General features: G+C 45.6%; 1 protein-coding gene across 1 annotated transcript; it reads left to right on the forward strand.

Annotated features, from left to right (window-relative positions):
* Positions 1-22,139, forward strand: LOC122905368 (protein arginine N-methyltransferase 2-like). The gene is given in 9 exon segments (XM_044246990.1): positions 1-145; positions 148-164; positions 1,060-1,242; positions 4,095-4,146; positions 4,149-4,254; positions 5,220-5,385; positions 18,385-18,560; positions 21,020-21,149; positions 21,999-22,139. Coding segments are annotated over 9 exon segments (1,116 nt in total).
* The last annotated feature ends 1,059 nt before the right edge of the window (positions 22,140-23,198 follow it).

Genomic DNA, 23,198 nt, shown 5'->3' on the forward strand with positions numbered 1-23,198 from the left:
ATGGACATGGAGAGAAGCCCCACAGTCATCCTCTGTTCTTCCCTTGCTTTTGAGCTGGAGGGAGAAGGTCACGTGGAGTGTGGTGACCGGAAGCAGCTCCAGGAGGGTGTGCAGCCAGAAGAGTTCATGGTCATTGCAGACTATTCTTCACTGACCAGACACAGGTAACCCTACACACTTGCTTACAGGCAGGGGCCTCGGACCTTGGGTTCATGTTTTATGGATTTGGCTAAATGGCATGCTAGATGACAGAATCAGATAAGAATTTTGAATAAGTCATACCAAAGTTAAGTAAAGAAGTATTCAGATGTTTAGAGCCAAATGAGACCTGTGAGTGATCCTTCTTTTCCCAGACTAACAGATTCTGATGCCAAGCCTTAGGTGAAAGATACCTGGGTGAGGAATGGGGGAAGGAAGCACCTGTTGCAGTTTCTTTTTAGAAACCATGATTTAGAACCTATTCTAGTTAATAAACATTAAGGCTATAAAATAAAAATACCGACTTGAAGATGGTGGCTCAGATGGATAAGCATCTGCCTCTTGATTTCAGCACAGGTCATGATCTCAGGGTTGTGAGGTCAAGTTCAGCACTGGGCTCCATGCTCAGTGCTCAGTGGGGAGTCTGCTGTAGGTCCTCTCTCCCACTCCCTCTGGCCTTCTTCCCACTCCCACTCTCTCTCTCTCAAATAAATAGAACTTTAAAAAAGATACTGACTTGAATGTAGTTTTTTTTCTACTCCAGTAAGTGGATCAGCTGCCACATAGCCGATTTATAGCAAAGAGGCGATAGAGAAATTCTGTCTTAAGTTGATCAAAAATTTTTAATCTTTCCTTTAAAAAATATCAGTTATGCTGTGCTTTCTTTCATGTAGATGTTCCACTAAAGTCTTTCAATGTTGGTATCATTTTCAGAAATTGTGAGTTTGTGTAATTACCCATTGAGTCTTTTAAAATAGCTGATTTGGGCCCCAATGGTGGGGGGCTTATCACTGAGCCACTATTGAAATACCAACTACAGGTTTTTCTTGAATTTTGACTTCTTTATATGTTTTTATCCAGCTCAGCTTTTTGAGAGGAGAAAAAATTCTCATCCTGAGACAGACAACTGCTGATTGGTGGTGGGGCGAGCACACGGGCTGCTGTGGGTATGTACTTGCAAACCACCTCAGGAAGCACCTGGTGGATTGTGACCCTGAGGACACGTGGCAGGACGAGGAGTACTTTGGCAGCTATGGAACGCTGGTACAGCTGGGGCTATGGAGGTGGCGGTTTCCTGCCTCAGCTTTCGAGTTAGCTTCAGCTGGGCTGCTACTCTTCATGGCTTAGCAAAGGGTGCACAGAAGTTTTCTTTGGCTCAGCAGGGCGTGTGGCTCCTCGGCTCTGCCATCGTGGTGCGTGAGTGGCTGTAAGACCATGAGGAAATGAGCAAACCCTTACCCTAACCAATTAAAAAATGTGAAAGCGATTCTTAGCTGGCAGACCCTACAAAATCATGTGGTGGGCTGGAGTGTCCCATGGTGGTTTAGAGATGTTATCTGAACAATGAGATGATGAACTTTTCTCAATATTTAAAATAAAGTAACACATTTTATTTCAAAATAAAATACAAAAATGTTACATACCAACAATAATAACTCTAAATAAATAAATAGCTTATTAGTTTTTTTAAAGTTTTTCCCCAGTTAGGACAAAGACCCATAACTGTATGGTCTAGGTAGACCCTGTTTACATCTTAAAGCTAGACAAAAACTGATGCGTGCTGAATAAACATCACAGACAGGATGTTGGGTGAAAGAATCAAGACATGAAAGAATAACTTTTGATTCAGTTATGAAGTTAAAAAGCAGTGTTGGAAGATGTTTATGAAGGGAAGCGACCAGGGAGCTGGTTCTCTGGGAGTCAGGATGGTGGTTCCTGTTGCCAGGGCGTCTGGTGGCAGAAGCCTTAAAAATAACGGCCGTACCAACAAAGTGGGCTTCTTCGGGAGAAGTGGAGGAACCGCAGGGCAGGACAAGTGCCCCGTGGGGAACTGCAGGCCGGTCTGGAGAACCAAGGCCAGGAGGCTTTTCGTTAGGAAGGGGAGTGGGTGGGGCTGTGTGGAAGGAATGCCCTCTGGAGGGCGGTGGCGGCTTTTCATTGGCAAAGTGCGGCAGTTTCTCATTGGCTGGACTGTTGCTCGGCCAAGAGAAGATCTTCCTCCTGCGGGGGTAGTAAACCTGCTTCCTTTCAGAGTCCGCCATGGTGGACTGGTAGTGGGTAGCACTGAGCCGGCCCAGCCCTTGTGGCGTCCCTCTCCGCGCTCGGTGATATTGGCTTTCCTGGCTGCAGGGCTGGGCTGGGAAGGTGTGGGGTGCCGGCAGGCATCTGCTGTCATTGCAGGAGTGTTCGCTGTGTAACCCACAAGCTGCAGGGCCCTTTCTCATGTACGTTCTTGGTAGGTGTGTCCCATTTCATGGTTCAACGTGTTACAGTAAAGGAAAACCCCTTGATGTATGTATACGATTAGAGCTTTCAGACTTATTTTTCTGAGAGATTTTATTTACTTACTGATTTGTCAGGAAGAGAGAGTGCGCACAAGCAGGGGGAGCAGTGGGCAGAGGAAGAAGCAGACTCCCGTGGGGCAGGGAGCCCGATGTGGGACTCGATCCCAGGACCCTGGGATCATGATCCGAGCTGAAGGCAGATGCCTAACTGAGGCACTCAGGCATCTGTAGAGCTTTCAGACTATCAAGAGTATCTTATTGATTTTAAAAAGGCCCTATTGGTGGTTTGCTTGATTAACAGCTTTGCCCCACGACAAGCAGTGCTCTAATGGGTTTTCTCTTATAGAAATCTTGCTAAACTTCTGCTAGAATTTCTCTTGGGTAAATTTGTAGGGTGTATGTATTTTTTCACTTTGGCGGGTTTTGCCAGTTTCCCCTCCAGAAAGATTGGCAATTGTATACTACCAGTGTACATGAATCCTCATTTCCCAACCACACATCGCTAAAGTAAATACAGATCTCTCATCTTAAAGGTGAAACATGGTATTTCTTGATTTTGATTTCCATTTTTAAAGTCAGATTGGTCATCTTCTATATTTTGTCGGCCTTTTCTATTTCTTCTTTTTTTTGGTAAACTTTCATATAATTTGCTCATTTTTCTTTTTATTTTTGTCAGCTTATATGTACACCTTAGCAACCTAGTTCTGACTTTCTGTCAAGGTGGACTATTCAGGTGGGATGGCTAAATATTGATTGTGTCTCCTCTGACCCTCAGTCTTTTGTTTCTCAGTGCTGAGTGTCTTTGTGACACCCATGGGCTCATGAAGGCCCTGTGCAGACTTCCTATCTGTGCTGACAAGGTCCGGGTAGCTTCAGTGTCTGCCTTGCAGCCAAACTATATCTACACTGGATGTTCTGCAGCTCGAGACCTGAAAAGTTGGGCGTGGGGGCCAGTGTTGTGAGTGCAGCCCTTCTGGGCTCTGACTTCCACCCATGGTTTCATGAACCATTTGGAGGAGCCTTTCTTTTTTTCTCTGGGGATTGGCGTGATTCCCATGGGGTGTTATGTTATCTTGGATTTCATGTGTTTTCCTCCCTCTGGACATGGCTGGAGACCTTGAGCTCACCCTTGTGGGTTCGTCAGCTCCCTCCAGAGCTGTAGTTTCATGAGGGGCCAGTGTGCCTCCTCTGGCATCTCTCTTGGTGGATACTTGGCCAAGTGGTAACTGGTGGGGAATTTGGTGGTTCCTCCTGTCTCCAGTGGGAACAGTGGTCAGGAGGGCAGTGTCTGCTCCACTTCCTGAGTTGTCTACCTGCCTGTGTGTTCATCCGGCTCTTGGGGAGGTATAGGGTGAAGCCGTAGGTAGCATCACACTGAACTGAAAGGATTCCAGAAAATTCCATTTCATTTCTTCACTGTTGTGTTTTTATATGCCAGCATATTTAGGTCTTCGGGATTTGTGTTTTTTTTTTTTCTTTGTTGCTTGTATTTTTAGGCATGTGTGGTGGGCTCAAGGGGATTATTAGCTCAGACTCTGATCTTCCTTCTTAAACCAGAGCTCAGCACAGTTCATATTATAGGCAGTGATTCCTAATGTGTATTTCCTCTAGAAACTTCACTTGGAAATGTTGGCAGACCAGCCGCGGACAACTAAATACCACAATTTATCATGCAAAATAAAGAATCCCTGAACGATAAAGTGATTCTGGATGTCGGCTGCAGAATGGGGATCATCAGCCTCCTTTGTGCCCACTATGTGCAGCCTAAAGCCATGAGTAAGAAACAGCTCTCCTTCAGTAGCTTCAAGCTGAGTCTGGGGACGGGTCGTTCGCATGCAAAGGCATCATGTTGGTGAAATGGGCAATGTGTTCTGTGGGCTGAGCCTGTCTGCTGTCATGACCTCGGCCTGCTAAGTCACCAGCAGCACCGAGTAGAGTAGAATAGAGCAGAGAATATAGGAGTTGCCTGCGGTCGGATGTTTTTTGTAACATGCTTATCAGCTAGAGGAACACGTGTCTGTGTGCTGGGGCTGGGCAGCTTGTGTAGGTCACAAGCATTATCCCTGTGTTATCCCTGTCCATGTGTTATCCATGTGTTATCCCTGCACCAAGCAAGGACCACCTGGCAGGGACAGGACAGACCTCTCTCCATGATGCATGCTGGGGTCCTTTCTCCTCTTCCCTGAAGAGCATGTGTGAGGCTCCTGACATGTGAAATGCCCCTGACACAGGAGGGTGAAATTCTAGTTTATACGGGAAACTGCAGGACAGTGATCACTGGAATTAAGATGCTATCAGAACAAAGACGTAACACTCAGGACCTTCCAGTGACAACCTGGGCTTGAAGCCGTCTCAGCCACTGGTACCCTTAAAGTCCAACCGTTCTCAGGGTTGTGTGGGAAACTCTGGAGTATGTGGCTGTGTGTATGGGAGCTGGGTCACAGTGTCTGACCCACAGGGCCTCTGTGAAGGGTACCCGGTGTGCATGCAGACTCTTCTGTCCTCCGGCAGTCCCCATCTGTTTTAGGCAGAAGGTGGAGTTAAGATGGGAGGTAGCTCCCTTGTCTGGGCTCGTCTGTTGGAGATCTGTCCCTGCTATCCAGAACACCTCTTTCCTTCTGTTGCTGTTTTCTTTGGGGCTGCCTCTGGCTTGGCTGGAGCCTTGGGCCCAGGGAGAGTGGATGGCAGCCTGCTCTGTGGGTGGGACTCTTGCTGATGGTCCTTCTGTGACATGCAGATGTATGCAGTGGAAGCCAGTGAGATGGCCCAGCACACAGGGCAGCTGGCCATGCAGAATGGCTTTGCCGACATCATCACTGTGTTCAAGCAGAAGGTGGAGGATGTGGTGCGGCCAGAGATGGTGGACGTGCTGCTGTCCAAGTGGATGGGGACCTGCCTGCTAGTAAGGGGCACCGGGCCATGGGGGATGGCCGTGGATGGCCGCTGGGTCATGCAGGATGGCCGTGGATGGGCGCTGGGCAATGTGGGATGGCCGTGGATTGTGCCAGGGAAGTGCAGATTCCATGGAGGGGTGTGGACTGGATCTGGAGGTGCTGTTGTGAGCAGAACATCTTGGGGAGAGCCATGCTGTCATGCTGAATGAAACCACCTGGTGGTTGTCAGGGTACTGTCTTCTGTTTTGTGCCGGATGGCCATGAGCCACGACGCCCTGCCATCCGTGATGTGGACAGACCTTGAAGGAATTATGCTAAGTGAAGTAAGTCAGACAGAGACATATTTTATGGTCTCATTTATACGTGGAATCTAAAACCAGCAACACAAAACTCGCCCACCAGACTCCTAGAAAAAGAGATCAAATTTGTGGTTAGTGGAAGGAGGGAGGGTGAGGGGAGAAAGAATTGGAGGGCTGTGGTTGAAAGGTACAGACTTTCAGGTACCACACAGGTGAGCACTGAGGCCATCACATACAGCGTGGCAACCCCAGTGACACTGCTGTGAGATGCATGAGACAGTCTTACCAGAGGACCATCGAACCTCGAACAACATGGGTTTGAACTGTGTGGGCTCTGTTATACATGGGATTTTTTTTTATAAATATAGGACAGTGATTTATGATTTTAACATTTTCTTTTCTCTAGCTTACTTTATCAGAACTCAGTACACAGTACAAATAACGTAAAATGCCTGTTGACTGTTTATTCTCCTGTTAAGGCTTCAGGTCAGTGTAGCCTATTAGAAATCTAGTTTTCGGGGAGTCAAAGGTTCTGTGTGGATTTTTGACTGTGTGGGATGTCAGTGTCTTAATCCTTGCTTGTCCCAAGGTCAGCTATAGATCTAAGGATTGTTTTTTTAACTATTTTTTAAGATTTTATTTATTTATTTGACAGAGATCACAAGTAGGCAGAGAGGGAGGCAGAGAGAGAGGGGGAAGCAGACTCCCCGCTGAGCAGAGAGCCTGATGCAGGGCTCGATCCCAGGAGATCTAAGAGTTTTTATCACAAGGTGAAGTTTTTCTATCCTTACAATGTGTCAGTAGGAGGTGATAGATAACCCTGTTGTAATGGTTTAACGATGTATGTAAACCAAATCACCAGTCTGTACACCTTCAACTTGTAATAATCTTAGAGAAAAGCCATAGGTTGGTGGAATAAAAAAAAAGCACAAAAAAGCAGCTACAACATGAATCCAGTTTTGTTTTTAAAAAATCATACATACTGGTGCCCTCGGTTAAGTGTCTGACTCAGTTTGGGCTCGTGTTGTGATCTCAGGGTTCTGAGACCGAGCCCTGCACTGGCCTCCCTGCCGAGCATGGAGTCTGCCTGAGACTCTCTCCTCCTCTTCCCCTGTTCCTTGTGCACTGAGTCTCTCTGTCTCTCCAATGCATAAATTAAAAAAGAAAATCATATGTAGCCATGACCTTGCTTTAGTTCCTGGTAAGAGGGAGTAAAGCACACCCCACCCTGTCTGTCCCATGTAATGCAGCTTTCGGTCCAAGACAGGGCTCAGGGAGATGCTGTTGCAGGACTTGGAACGACATATAGGAGCAGGAAGGCTGTGAAGGAAGACCAGGGTTTGAAGTACACTGAGCTGGTTTTGAGTTCATTGTTATTCTTCCTCTGGCTCTCTCCCCCCAGACACAGCTTCAGAAATTTAGATGAAAACATCCATTCTTCTGAAAACTGCAACCTTCCATACTAACCCACAATGAAGTAGTTAACCTGAATAATGAAATAACTAGTAAAGATATTGAACTTACAGTTGAAGACCTTCTGAAGAGAAATCTGTAGCCCTAAATTATTTCACTGGTGAAATGTATGAACACATTCTAGGAAAGAATAACACCAGATCTGAAGAGTGTCTTTCAGAAAACTGAAGAGGGCAGACTTCCCAGCTCTCTTGGTGAGACCTGCATGACCTGAATACCAAATCCTAACCAAAAACCCAACCCAGTAACTCTTGTTCATAAATGCAGAAGTCCTCAAGAGTACTAGCAAGTGTAACCCCGCAGTACACAAAAGGAATAACATTCTAACAGAGAAGAGGTTATCTTTGGAATTGAAGGCTGGTTCAGTATTTAAAGATGAATCTGTGGGGGATGCCTGGGTAGTGGCTCAGGTGTTGGGCATCTGGCTTCAGCTCGGGTCATGATCCTAGGGTCCTGGGATGGGGCTCCCTGCCCAGTGGGAGGCCTGCTTCTCTCTCTCCCACTCCCCTGCTTGTGTCCCCCCTCTCTCTATCTCTGTCATATTAAAAAATAATCTGTGTAATCTACATTAACATATGAACAGTTTACAAGATAAAACATGACTCTATCAGTTAATGCACAAAGGGTTTGGCGACATTCAAAATATTTTTAAAATTTCTACTGAGATTTCTTCTTTGATCCTGTACTTGTTTTTTTTTTTAGAAATACTTTTCATTTATCCACTGTTGTTTGATTATCCAGCTATCTTTCTGTTCTTGATTTCAAGTTTAACTCTGTTAAAACTGCGGTCTGAGAGCAGACATTTTATGATTTCTCTTCTTTTACATTTGTGAAGATGTGTTTTATGGCCCAGAAGGTGTGTCTCTTGGAGAGCACTCCGTGGGGACCCAAGAAGGAGAAAACGTGTCTCTTGGAGATGTTCCATGGGTGCCCGGGAAGGAGAGAGCATGTCTCTTGGAGAGCGCTCTGTGGGAGCCTGAGAAGGAGAGAATGTGTCTCTCTTGCTGAGTGCTCTGTGGGAGCCTGAGAAGGACAGAACGTGTCTCTCTTTCTGAGTGCTCTGTGGGAGCCTGAGAAGGACAGAATGTATCTTACAGAGAGTGCTCCTGGAGGCTGGGAAGGTGGTGTATTCTGCTCTTGGATGAAGAGGTTTGTAGATGTGCAGCACTTCTCGGGGTAGATGGTGGTGGTGAGTTCACCGTGTCCTTGCATAATTTCTGCCTGTTGGATCTGTTCTCTGGGACAGGGCCACCAGCTTCTTCTCTCTCCTTGCAGCTCTCTTTGTTTTCCCCTCACACATGGTGCTCTGTTGTTAGGGTGTATAAAGTCTTGTTGGAGAATTGACCCCTTCGTCATTAGGTTATGCCCCTTTTTTATCTCTGATAACTTCCTTCCTCTGAAGTCTGCTCTGTCTGAAATTAACAAGTTACTCCTGCTTTTTTTGGATCAGTGTTAGCATCGTATGTCTGTCTCCGTCCATTTACTTTTAAATTCTAAATATCAGTATATCTATTTGTTCATTTTATTATTAACTTAAAAAATATTTCAGTAATCTGTATGCCCCATGTGGGGCTCGAACTCATGACCCTGAGATCTAGAGTTGCACACTCTTCTGACTGAGCCAGGCGGGTGCCCCGTCAGTGTATTTCGAGTTTCTTAGAGACAGCACCTAGTTCAGTCTTAGATTTTTTTTAATTTTTAATTTTTTATTGTTTTATAAACATATGAATATTTATCCCCAGGGGTACAGGTCTGTGAATTGCAAGGTTTACACACTTCACAGCAATCACCAGAGCACATACACTCCCAATGTCCTCGGTCTTTGTTTTTGAACCACTCTGATAATCTCTGTCTTTTAATTGGTATATTTAAACCATGGGCATTCAAAGTGTTTGTTAATATAGTCGATTAATTTATACACCATATTGTTACTGTGTTCTATTTGTTGTTCTTTGTTCCTGTTTTTTTCTTACACTCTTTTTCTTTTTATGTTTTTTAAGCAAATAAATAAAGGGGATAATGAGCATAAATTAAGGGTGAGTAAATTTAATGCCCAGAAGCGTGTTGGTTTAGAACCTGACATGAACATGCCTTGATAATGTAAGCAAGATTCATATTTTCATAAATTGATGTTATATTCACTTTGTAGACCATTTACAGATTTAAAAAAAAATTCTCAGTTGTAATCTCTCTTGAAGCTCACTTTTTTTAAATTTTTAATTTTTAAAATTATTTTCAGTGTACCAGAATTCACTGTTTATGCACCATACCCAGTGCTCCATGCATGATGTGCCCTCCTTAATCCCCACCACCAGGCTCACTCAAGCCCACACCCACCTCCCCTCCAAAACCTTCAGATTGTTACTCAGAGTCCACAGTCTTTCATGGTTCGTCTCCCCCTCCAATTTTCCTCAACTCCCTTCTCTCCATCTCCCCATGTCCTCTGTGTTATTCCTTATCCTCCACAGTAAGTGAAACCATATGATAATTGACTCTCTCTGTCTGATTGATTTCACTCAGCATAACCTCTTCCAGTCCTGTCCATGTCACTACAAAAGTTGGGTATTCATCCTTTCTGATGGAGGCATAATACTCCATAGTGTATATGGACCACATCTTCCTTATCCATTTGTCCATTGAAGGTCATCTTGGTTCTTTCCACAGTGTGGTGACCATGGCCATTGCTACTATGGACATTGGGTTACAGATGGCCCTTCTTTTTGCTACTTCTGTATCTTTGGGGTAAATACCCAGGAGTGCAATTGCAGGGTCATAGGGAAACTCTATTTTTAAATTCTTAAGGAGTCTCCACACTGTTTTCCAAAGAGGCTGCACCAACTTGCTTTGCCACCAATAGTGTAAGAGGTTTCCCCTTTCTCCATATCCTCTCCAACACACAGTTTCCTGTCTTGCTAATTTTGGCCATTCTAACTGGTGAAAGGTGGTATCTCAGTGTGGTTTTGATTTGAATCTCCCTGTTGGCTAATGATGATGAACATTTTTTCATGTGTCTGTTAGTCATTTGTAGGTCTTCATTGGAGAAGTGTCTGTTCATGCCCCCTTTCTGACATGATTATCTGTTTTGTGTGTGTTGAGTTTGAGGAGTTCTTTATAGATCCTGGATATCAACCTTTTTCTGTACTGTCATTTGCAAATATCTTCTCCCATTCCATGGGTGGCCTCTTTGTTTTCATGACTGTTTCCTTTGTTGTGCAGAAGCTTTTGATATTGATGAAGTCCCAAAAGTTTATTTTCGCTTTTGTTTCCTTTGCCTTTGGAGATATAACTTGAAAGAACTTGCTGTGGCTGATATTGAAGAGATTTCTGCCTATGTTCTCCTCTAGGATTCTGATGGATTCCTGTCTCACGTTAAGGTCTTTAATCCATTTTGAGCTTATCTTTGTGAACGGTGTAAGAGAATGGTCGAAGAGAATGGACATATAGCTGTCCAGTTTTCCCAGCACCATTTATTGAAAAGACTATCTTTCTTACACTGTATATTTTTTCCTGTTTTGTCGAAGATTATTTGACCATAGAGTTGAGGGTCCATATCTGGGCTCTTTATTCTGTTCCACTGGTCTATGTGTCTGTTTTTATGCCAGTCCCATGCTGTCTTGGTGATCACAGCTTTGTAGTAAAGCTTGAAATCAGGTAACGTGATGGCCCCAGTTTTATTTTTGCCTTTCAATTTTATTTTTTTTATTTTTATTTTTTTTAGCAATTCAGGGTCTCTTTTGATTCCATACAAATTTTAGAATTATTTGCTCCATCTCTTTGAAAAATACTGGTGGAATTTTGATCAGAATGCCATTAAAAGTATAGATTGCTCTGGGCAGTATAGACATTTTAACAATGTTTATTCTTCCGACTCAAGATCATGGAATGGTCTTCCATCTTTTTGTGTCTTCTTTGATTTCTTTAATGAGTGTTCTGTAGTACCTCGAGTACTTTACCTCTTTGCCTCTTTGGTTAGGTTTACCTATTTGGTTAGGTTTATTCCCAGGTATCTTATGGTTCTTGGTGCTATAGTAAATGGAATTGATTCTCTAATTTCTCTCTGAAGCTCACTTCTTTTTCTGTAATCTGTTTATCTGTTGTCTATCTTCTCTTGCATTGAGGTATAATTAGGAAATTGTAAGATAGCAAAGTGTGCAGTTTGATGAATTGGTGTTTGTGTACATTACCGACAGCTTCCCCATTGCCCCACTACCCCATTGAGTTAGCACATCTGTCACCTCCCTGTGATGGTGTTGTCATCTGTAGTCACCAGTGTATATAATATATACCCAGACCTCACTCATTTTATAATTGATAGTTTTTGCCAGTGTCTCCCTATTTTCCTCACCCCTGAGCTCCTGGTAACCACTTTTTTACTTTCTGTTTCTATGGGTTCAGTTAAAAAAATATTTTTAGAATATCACGTGTAAGTGATAGGATGCAGTGTCAGTCTGTCTCTGTGTGGCTTACTTCAGTAGCTGAAGGCCCTCTAGCATCATCCGTGTTCCTGCAGACGGCAGGCTTTCCTTCATCCCAGGGCTGAGGGGTTCCCCGTCGTGTTTGTCTGTGTCTAGAGTGTGTGTCACATGGTCTCAGGTATGTATCTCCCACTTTTTCTTTGATCCGTTCATCTGTCAGTGCATCCCCAGACTGTTGTCCTTTCTTGCTTATTGTGAACACAGGAGCACAGACACCTCTCTGAGAGAGTGGTTTTGTTTCCTCTGGATATAATCCGGAAGTGGGATTGCTGGGTCTCATGGTGTTTCTAGTTTTGATTTCCTGAGGGTCCTCCACACGGGTTCCCACAGTGGCTGTGCCAGTTTACGTTCCCACCAGTGGTTCAAGAGCCTGCCCTTTTCTGCATATTCTTGCCAGCATCTGCTATATGTTGTATTATTTTAAAGATTAATTTATTTATTTTAGAATAAGGGAGAGAGAGCACAGGGGGGAGTGGCAGGGGGAGAGAGATGCAGACTCCCCGCTGAGCACGGAGCCTGACATGGGACTCAGGCCCACGACCCTGACATCATGACCTGAACCGAAACTAGGAGTCAGATGCTCAACTGACTTTACCACCCGGTCGTTCTTCCTGTTGTCTTTTTGATAATTGATGTAAGGGGGGTATGATGTCACACCTCAGTGTGGTTTGATTTGTATTTCCTGATGCTCAGTGACACTGAGCACCTTTTCATGTGTCCGTTGCCCTTCATATAACTTTGGAAAACAAGTCCCATTGTCCAATTAAAATAGTTTTTTGTTTTTTTTTTTTTCTCTTGGGTTGTATGAGTTCCTTGTATGTTTTGGGTTTTCACCCCTTGTTGTGTGAAACTTTATCTTTTTGTTGTTGATGATTTCCTTTGCTGTGCAGAAGCTTTTCAGTTTGATGTAGCCCCACTTGTTTATTTTTGCTTTTGTTGTCTTTGCTTTTAGTGTCTCATCCAAAAAACGACTGGCACGGTCAGCGTCAGGGAGCTTATTCCCTGTGTTTGCTTCTAAGAATTTTTTGGTTTTAAATTTTATAATCAAGTCTCTAATCCATTTGGAGTTGATTTTTGTGTGTGTTGTAAGACAGTGCTCCTGTTCACTCTTGGGCGAGCAGCAACCCGGTTTTCGCAGCACCATCTCGAAGACTTTCTACTCTCCACATTGTCTGTTCTCGGCTTCTTTGTTGAAAATTAATTGATCACATATGCATGGGGTAATTTCCGGACTCTCTGTTCTGTTCCGTTGACTTATGTGTCTGTTTTTATGGCAGTACCATATTGTTTTGATTACGACAGCTTTATAATACTGTTTGAACCCAGGAAATGTGATGTCTCCGGCTTCAGTCTTCTTTCTCAAGATTGCTGTGTTCAGTTGGAGTCTTTGGACTGCTTTTCCTATTTCTGTGAGAAATGCCATTAGGATTTCGATAGAGATTGAATTGAATCTGTAGATTGAGGAGTGTAGAAATGTAAACAATTCTGATTCTTCCTGTCCATGAGCAGGGGATGTCTTTCTGTTTGTTTGTGTCTTCTTTAATTTCTTTCTTCATTGTCTTTTTTACTCCCCTTGGTTAAATTTATTTTGAGGTATTTTGAAATTATTATTATTATTATTTTAAAAGATATTATTTATTCATTTGACAGAGAGAGATCACAAGTAGGCAGAGAGGTAGGCAGAGAGAGAGAGAGGGAAGCAGGCCCCTTGCTGAGCAGAGAGCCCGATGCTCGGGACTCAGAGCCTGATCCCAGGACCCTGGGATCATGACTTGAGAGGAAGGCAGAGGCTTTAACCCATTGAGCCACCCGGGCACCCCAAGGTATTTTATTATTTTTGATGGAACTGTACATGAGATTATTTTCTTAATTTCTCTTTCTCATAGTTTATTGTTAGTGTATAGAAGCACAACTGATTTTTGCATATTAATGTCATATTCTGCAGCTTTATTGAATTTGTTATTCTAATGGTTTTTCTGGTAGAATCTTTAGAATTTTCTATATATAATACGTCATCTGCAAATAGAGACAGTTTTACTTCTTCCCTTCTGCTTTGGATGCTTATTAAATTTCTTTTCTTTGCCTGATTGCTGTGGCTAGGACTTTCAGGACTATGTTGAATGTGATCTTATAGGAAAGCTTTCTGCTTTTCACTGTCGAGTATGGTGCTAGCTCTAGGCTTGGCATATGTGGCTTTTTTTTATGTTGTGGGATATTCTCCTAATTTGTAGATTTTTGGATTTTGATCATGGAATATAGTTGGAGTTTATTAAATGCTTTTTCTGCACGTATTTAAATGACTATATGATTTTTTTAAAGATTTTATTTATTTATTTGACAGAGAGAGATTACAAGTGGGCAGAGAGAGAGAGGAGGAAGCAGGCTCCCTGCAGAGCAGAGAGCCCGATGCGGGACTCGATCCCAGGACCCTGAGATCATGACCTGAGCCGAAGGCAGTGGCCTAACCCACTGAGCCACCCAGGCGCCTGGTGACTATATGATTTTTATCCTTCATTTTGGTAATGTGGTATATCACATCTACTCTTTTGCTGTATGTTGAATTGTGTTTGCATCCCAGAAGTAAATCCCACCTGATCGAGGATTAGGATCCTTCCCAGAAGTAAATCCCACCTGTTCGAGGATTAGGATCCTTCTAATATACTGCTGGATTCAGGCGGCTAATTTTTGTTTGAGGGTTTTTATACACTAACAGTGTACAGTAGCTTTTGCAGTAGCCCCTAGATGTGAAATACTTAGAAAGGCAAGACATGTACAAGTTTTATAGGCCAAAATCTATAAGGTGCTGATGAAAGAGGTCACAGAAAACCCAAATAAATGGAGAGATACAGTGTTCATGGACTGGAAGACAAATTGGTAATGATGTTCATACACTGGTCTGTAGACAGAACGCAGTTCCAGTCAGGGTCAGACCAGCGTTGTTTGGTGTGTGTAGACGAGCTCATTGTAAACTTTATTTGGAAAGTACAGAAACTAGAATAGTTGGTACATTTTTTATTTAAATTTTTAAATTTTTTAATAAACATATAATGTATTTTTATCCCCAGGGATACAGGTCTGTGACTCACCAGTTTTACACATTTCACAGAACTCATCATAGCACATACCCTCCCCACTGTCCATATCCCCACCACACTCTCCTATCCCCACTGCCCCAGCAACCCTCAGTCTGTTTTTTGAGATTGAGTCTTTTATGGTTTGTCTCCCTCCCAGTCCAATCTTCTTTAATTTTTTCTTTTCCTACCCCCTAAACCCCCTATGTTGCATCTCCACTTCCTCATATCACAGAGATTATATGATACTTGTCTTTCTCCGATTGACTTATCTTGTTAAGCATAATACACTCTAGTTCCATTCACGTCATCACAAATGGCAAGACTTCATTTCTTTTGATGGCTGCATATTATTGCACTGTGTATACCACATCTTTTTATCCATTCATCTGTTGATGGACATATAGGTTCTTTCCATAGTTTGGCTATCGTGGACATTGCTGCTATAAACATTCAGGTGCATGTGCCCCTTTGGAGCACCACGTTTGTATCTTTAGGGTAAATACCCAATAGTGCAATCATTGGGTCATAGGGTAGCTATGTTTTCAACTTTTTTGAGGAACCTCCATGCTGTTTTCCAGAGTGGCTGCACCAGCTTGCATTCCCACCAACAGTGCAGGAGGCTCCCTTTTCTCCGCATCCTTGCCAACATCTGTCATTCCCTGACTTGTTAATTTTAGCCATTCTGACTGGTGTGAGGTGGGATCTCATTGTGGTTTTGATTTGTATTTCCCTGATGCCAAGTGATGTGGAGCACTTTTTCATGTGTCTGTTGGCTGTGTGCATCTCTTCTTTGCAGAAATGTCTGTTCATGTCCTCTGCCCATTTCTTGATTGGATTATTTTTTCTTTGAGTTTGCTAAGCTCTTTATGGATTTTGGATACTAGCCCTTTATTTGACATGTCGCTTGCAAATATCTTCTCCCATTCTGTCAGTTGTCTTTTGGTTTTGTTAAAATTGTATTTATTGGAGAGAGAGCGGATGAGCCCAAGCAGGGGGAGGGGCAGGTTGAGCGAGTTGCAGGAGGAGGGAGAGAGGGAGAAGCAGGCAATGGGGGACTCGATCCCAGGACCCCGAGATCATGACCTGAGCCAAAGGCAGATGCTCAACCCACTGAGCCCCCCAGGGACCCCAGTGGATACAATAAAAGAAGAATAAAATTTGAAGAATTACTGACTTTAAAACTGACTCTAAAACTTAGGGTAAAGCTGTGTGGTAAAAACAGTGTGGTACTGGTGATAGGACAGACACATAGGTCGATGGCTAAAGTAGAGACATTGATCCCTAAAAACATGGTTAACTGATCTTTTAACAGGGGAGCAAGATCATTTTAATGGAGAAAAGATAGTCTTTTCATTGGAAGATATTGGCACAGTTAGTTGGCCATCCACATGTGAAAAAGAAAAGAAAAGAGAAAAAGAAAAAGAACATTTTTAAGCCTCATATGTTCTTCCAAAAAATTCAAAATTGATTCTAGATCTAATAGCATAGACTGTAAAACTATAAAACTCTAAAAGAAATCTTGGGAGAAAATTGTCGTGGGTTAGGCAAAGAGTTTTTGGTTGATTCTTAAATATGATCCATTAAAGGAAAAGAGCATAGGCCAGACATTATCAGAATTAAAAATGTCTGCTCTGTAAAAGAAAATGAAAAAAACATGGTAATAGTGGGAGAAAGTATTTGCAAATCACATATGTAATATGTGTCCTGAATATACAAACAGCTCTCAAAATTCAGCAGGAAGAAAGTAAACAACCTAAGTGAAAAATGTGCAAAAGACTTGAACAGAGCGTTTTCCAGAGTATACAAATGGCTGAGAAGGGAGCGTGTGCAAAGACAGGAAGCACAGCAGTCACCAGGGGAGCACAGACTGAGGCTGTAAGCGGTGCCACCACACGCCTGCCGGGATGGCTGGAGTTTCTGTGATTCTGAGTGCTGTGGACTGCCGAGGCTCTCTGCACTGACGCAGCTGCTCTGGGGCCACTGGGCAGTGTCCTCTGGAGGTACCAGTGCACTTGCTGTGTGACCCGGTGATTCCAGTTCTGGGTACTGACACGGAAACGCTGGCTGTGCGCACACAGAAACCTGTACCTGCTTACACTGCTCCAGTTAAAATTGCCAAAAAGCTGGAAACAACCCAAATGTCTGCCAGCAGGTGACTGGATGCGTGTCTGGGGTACATCCGCACCAGGGCTACTGCTGGGTGATAAAGGATGAGCGGCTGATACTTGGATGCCAGGGACAGACCCCAGAAAGCTGGGTGGCATCAGTAAGGGTAACGGAATCAGTGTGATACTGTAACAAGGAAAGACATAGGACAGGATGGAAAGCACAGGACAGAACCTATTAGTGTAGAAAAAAAGTTGTTATTATTATGGAAAGAAGCCAGTCTCAAAAGTACGTACTGTGTGATTCCATTTGTGTGACATTCTCCAAAAGAGCTGCGTGGAGGCCGCTGAGTGGTTTCCAGAGGTTGGGGTTGGTGGGAGGAGGGTTTTGGGGTCATGCAGCTGTTCTGTGTTCCGATTGTGGATTCACAGATCCATACAAGGGTTAAAATCAGTAGACTGACTGATTTACCATAGATAGTTTAATAAAATAGAATTAAAAAAAATTATCTGTATATGGTTTTCACCTGCGTGCATGTCTGTGTACGTGAAGAAAAGTCCTTGGGATAAACTGCCAAGTGAGCAGTGGTTCCTTTGGTGCTGGCTTTACTCATGATTTTGTTTAGGTTTGTGCTTTTCTGACTTTTCTGAATGTTTCCATACTGAATATCCACTACTTCTGAAATGAAAACTGCCTGAAATTATTTGAGAAAAAACCCTTAGTGGCTTCCCTTCAGCTACAGAATGAAGTGCCTCTAGCCTTCCCTGCATGCTCCCCACATGCTCCCCACATACTGGCAGCACACTCCTGGCACAGTCCCCACTCGCTCCCCGCACACTCCTCGCACACACTTCACACTCCCTGGTTCCGACACAAAGGCTGGCTTCCTGCCACTGCTGTCTCAGGCTAAGGCATCGCTCCCACCTGTCAGGGGAGCTCTGAGGGTGACGGGAACTGTTAGGCTGCTCTTAACGAATTAAGTACAATGTGAACCTCCATGATGTGCCTGCTTTTAATGTCTCGTGTTTTTTTTTTTTTTTTTAAGATTTTTTTTCTTTAATTTGACAGAGAGAGATCACAAGTAGACAGAGAGGCAGGCAGAGAGAGAGGTAGAGGGAAGCAGGCTCCCTGCTGAGCAAAGAGCCCGATGCGGGACTCAATCCCAGAACACTGAGATCATGACCTGAGCCAAAGGCAGCGGCTCAACCCACTGAGCCACCCAGGCGCCCCTGTCTCGTGTTTTTACTAGGTGGTTTCAGTGAACTTAGAGGATTGTGAAAATTCTGACAATACCCCAGGCCGAGTTTACACAGTCTGACAGTGAAAACTCCGTGACCCTTTGGGGCTGTTAGAAACAGGGTAGCAGCTGACGTGGGGTGGCGGGGGACTGGGTGAAGCTGTCTCCCGAATGGCGGCTGCCTGGCTGTAGACTCAGTCTCACGGGAGCTGGTGGGACTCTGGCTGAGGCCGTGGTAAGGGTCAGCACCACCGCTGCTGTGGGTACAGGTCAGCCCCCCAGACAACTAGTCACAGACGCAGCCTCTGCTACCGTGTCCCCTCTGTGTCTCCCTCCTGTGCAGTTTGAGTTCATGATCCAGTTGATCCTGTATGCCTGGGATGCGTGGCTGAAGGAGGGAAGGGTCATCTGGCCGACCACAGCCTCACCACACCTGGTGCCCTGCAGCGCCGACCGGGACTACCACAGCAAGGTGCTCTTCTGGGACAATGCCTACGAGTTCAACCTCAGTGCCCTCAAGTGAGTGCAGTGGGCTGTGTGCCAGCATGTTCTGCTGCGTGGGCTGGGGAGACCCCGATTGCGGAGCCCACCACGGCACTGAAGGGGATTCACGCCAGGCCTGAGAACTTGGCAGGTCGATCCTCAAGCCTTTAAGCTGGTAGCAGGTCTGACGGGAGTTAGCAAGGCTCAAATATAGTGGGAAAATGTGGTCACGGTTACAGATGAGGCCTTTATCAGTACATGGCCTGTTAACACTCAAATATGTGCTCCTACTAAGAGCTATTCAGTTTTAAAGGATCAGAAAATGTTATTTGTGAAGTCATCCTTGGCAGTTTGCAGAGGAAGCGACGTCCCACAGTCCTTGCTTTCCTCGTTGTAGACAGGGATGCACTTGCACCGCTGAACTAGGTTGTAATCTAAAATGATTGGCTGATGAGGCCTTCATGTTCTCACTGTTGCTGCTCGTAAGAAGATGATGACGGAAGCTGGTGTGCCTTGGTTGTCTGGGGATGCCAGCATCAGCCCTGGGAAGTAGGGGGTCCCACGGCTCAGTACTGCAGGACGTCTCAAGTATGCCGTGAGGGCCCAGTGAGCATGGATGTCTGCTGGGTACAGAAGAAGGGAGTCTCTGGGCCCTTTTGGCCTTTATTAAGCAACTCAGAAAAAGAGACGATAAAGCCACGGGAAGACGCCTTCCCCAGTTAACATGTTGGACCACTGCACTCTCAACCCAAACCATAAAGAGGATGGGGAGGAGAGGTCCCCGACAGAGCTGGCCCATAATTCAGCTAGGGCCAGGTGTGAGTTCTAAGCTGGGGGCCCAGTGATGAAGGCAGAGTGGTCCTGAGAAAGGAAAGGACCGAGCAGCGGCACAGGACGGGCCCACGCAGTGTGTGTGGGAGACGTGGGGCATGAGGGGCACAGGCGGCAGAGTGTTCTGGGCCACGGATGAGCCCCTTGAAACTACTTTCCTTCTCTCATACTGTGCACTGAAATTTAATTTCACATGGATTTAAGAGCTTTGTGTTAAAGCATCTGCATTAACTCTCGGAATCAGTGGGGGACCATGTGTCAGGTTTTGGATGGAAAGAAAGTGAACAGAAAGAAGAAAAGCACTGCTGGACTTGAGTCTGTACAAACGGACAGCCTCTGTGTGTCGGCAGCTGAACATGGTTTAAAAGGCAGCCGTGGCTTGGAGGGAGGTGCCAGCTGGCAGACCCTAGAGTCAGTTACGAAAAGCTGAGTGTCCAGTGAAATTATAGCCTTATTCCTTGCTTATAGGAATAATCAAGTCACAAAAACTAAAGTCACCAATAATTATTTGAAAGAAATCCCAGCATTACTAGTGATTGAAATGCAAATTAAATGCCATTTTTGCCAATTGGATGGACGAAGATCACATTAAAATGGCAGTTGGTGCTCTCTGAGCTATAGGTGAGGTGGAGGAGACGTGCCCGTGTGTCCAGAGCTGTGGGTGCGGGGGACATCCACCCCCTTCCCCATTGGTGCCGCCATGGCCTGCTCCCAAACACACAGCACGGGGAACAGATGGTCCCGTAGAGCGTGGCTGGATGGCTGTACACCCGTCCAATGGATTATGAGATGGTGACACCAGGGGGACATGGACCACATACGCAGAATGGCTTCTGCTTGCATAAAAACACACAAATAGAGCTCCAGGGGAGAAAATGACTTTAGCAGAGTGCTGAGGCAAGGGCATGGGAGACTCAAGGTTTTTCTTTGGAATTTTCTATATTTTCCAAATTCTTTATATGTGCATAATTATTTTTATCAGAAAAATATTTTTAAAAACGTGACCATATCGTGGCATCATTAAAATGTTGACTTTCAATTGTTATTTTAGAAGTTAGTGCTGTGCTCAGTTTTTGAACAATTTCCCGTGGTACGTTGCGACTGGGCAAACACCACGTTCCGCAGTGGGGTCAGGCGCAGTGACGAGGAGGGATGGTGCGGGGGCTCAGCCCCTGTGTGTGGGGACCCTTCCTGAGAGTCGGGCTGATGCAGGTCAGAGAGAGTCACCTAGAACAGGAGTGTCTTATTTACTGTGAATATCTTACTGTCCTGTACTCGCCCTTCTTGTGCTGTAAGAGGACGTGCCACGGGATGAGTTTGGGTCAGGCGAGGGAGCCCCACTGGGATCCCATGGTCTCTGTCCACGTGACAGGAGGAGGGCGGTAGGATGAGTCTGGGCGCTGCCTGTGAGGGAAAGGTTGGTTTCCAGGAGCTTAGGCCCTGCGCAGAGGGTGGAGGTGGGAGGCGCTTGCACTGTGGTCTCCCCAGGCCGCCTGTGGGGACCTCCAGCCCGTCTTGGTGTCCTTGTGCCGCAGGCCATGGCTTGGAATTCCTTCGAATGCTGGAGAGAGGCCGCGAGTGCTGTGGTCGTGCGTGCATGCATGTGTCAGAGCCCGAGATGTCAGTCTGACGCCTCTGAGCAATATCTTTGACTTTTTCCCTAGATCTTTAGCAATTAAGGAGTTTTTTTTGAAGTCCAAGTATAACCACATTTTGAAATCAGAAGACTGTCTCTCGGAGCCGTGCAGCATATTACAGCTGGACATGAGGACTGTGAAGATCACCGACTGGGAGGTGAGACCAGATGCGCACTTCCCTCTCATGTTGTCAGCGGCACTCGCGCACCGAGACTTCTCTGCGGATATCATGAACCTTGCTTTGATTTTCCCAGAGTCTTTGCTTCTTTATGTTTGGTTTTGCATTTTATATTTTTAAGTTATTTTCTTTACCGCTGGCTTCTTCAACATCATCCGTTCTTTTCAGATTTATGTTTAATATTTTCAGCATCTTTGGATTCTAATACATCATATCCAGTTTCTTCAAGGACTGAATTAAGATTGTTTTCACTACCATTGATGACAGAATTCTTAATTCTTACTTTTACTTCCCCCTGTTGCCACGAGGTGGTGCGTGTGGCCACAGGATCTCATTTGGTGGTGTGTGGGGAGGTGCAGGAGCAACGAGCGATTGTGGGGGTCCTGGGCAGCCCCTATGGGGTTCCGATGGGCAGAACAACGTAGAGACTGAACTCTTGACTCTGCATGTAGTTTTGCAGAATAGAGACCGGGCCTGGAACTTCATTTATGTAAAGAATTGAGAGGAAATTCGGTTCCACTCATGTCTGGGCGGATGAGGCCCAGATTGCTTGAAACCTTTTGTCATTATCTGCAGCATTTGGATTTATGATGCCAGTTTTAGTAGTTTCAGGAGGAGAAAATTTTACGTGGTGTTGGAGGTGTTCAGCAAAACCATAAAGTCCTGTTCACCGTTGCTGAACTAGATGGTTCTGAGCGCAGTGCAGGGCGGTGGGATTTGTGGGGCAGGCCCGGGCCGACAGTTGCTAGTTCTTGCTCGGGGGGACCCTCGTGGCCCAGTCCTGTGCTTACAAAACCTGTGTCCCCTTCTTACCATCCACTTGATCAGACGCTGAAAGGCAAGCTGCACTTCGAGATCAGAAAAGCCTGCGTGCTGCACGGGTTCATGGCCTGGTTCAGCATGCAGTTCCAGAGTCTGGAGGAGGACAAGACTCACCTGGTGTTGCGCACAGGCCCCTTCTACCCGTGAGTGTGTGTCTCCCGCGGGGGCCCCACAAGCAGCCCCGGGAGGAGCTGACGTGGCTGGCCTGCCTTTGGGTGGTCAGCCCTCTGGCCAAGACCAAGCGGTCCTGGGCCGTGGAGCATGGTGTGCGGGCCCTGGGTGGGCAAGTCAGGGCTGGGTCCCACCCATCCCTGTGCTGGGCTGCCCTGAGCTGCCCTCTGACCCCTGCATGACTAGGAGGAGCAGACTTGGTCTTGGCCTTGGAAGCTGCTTTAGCGTCCCATGGTCTCATATAGCTCTAGAGGCTTTCCACTCCGACTGTCCAGGGGAAAGTCAGTGCTTCTTGAGACAAATTTCTTAAAAGAGATTTTATTTATTTATTTTTCAGAGAAAGCACAAACAGGGGGAGTGACAGCCAGAGGGAGGAAGCAGGCTTCCCACTGGGCCAGGGAGCCTAATGTGGGACTCGATCCCAGGTCCATGGGACCATGACCTGAGCCGAAGGCAGAGGCTTCACATACTGAGCCCCCCAGGTGCCCCTTGAGACAACTTTTCACACAGTAACGTGATGCCACTCACTTGCTCGACACACTGGGAAGCTTCAGTGGTCGACAGCAGCCCCTGTGGGGATGCTGCCTCCCTCTGGCGTTTTTCTTGTCCTGTTTGGTAACTTATCTGGACCAGGGAGGGTTTTGGCAACACCTGGTTAGATGCAAGCTATGGCAGTGAGCCCAGGAGGATCCCAGATGCCCTTCTGGATTATGGGGGGAGAGGCAAGGGGCTGTGCGCCCTGAGTGTCCTATGGAGGAAGCAGGGCTGGGGCTCTGGCCAGCTTTTCATCCAGGTCCCACAAGCACAGATGCGCGGTGAGGGTAGGACCATGGCAGACAAGCAGGGGACGGTCGTGTGCCCAGGTGGTCTTTCCCCAGTGCGTCCACACACAGGTGGTGTAGGCTTGCAGGGTGCATACAAAGGACGGGCGCTCTGTGAGGGTAGAGAGAGACCCTTCCAGTGGTTGAGGCAGGAGGGAGGGTGGGCCAGTAAGTGGGACCGTGGGCTGCATGCCAGGTGTGGGGCTGAGGCGGC

Source organism: Neovison vison, chromosome 4 (assembly GCF_020171115.1).
Source record: "Neovison vison isolate M4711 chromosome 4, ASM_NN_V1, whole genome shotgun sequence".
Classification (NCBI taxonomy): domain Eukaryota; kingdom Metazoa; phylum Chordata; class Mammalia; order Carnivora; family Mustelidae; genus Neogale; species Neogale vison.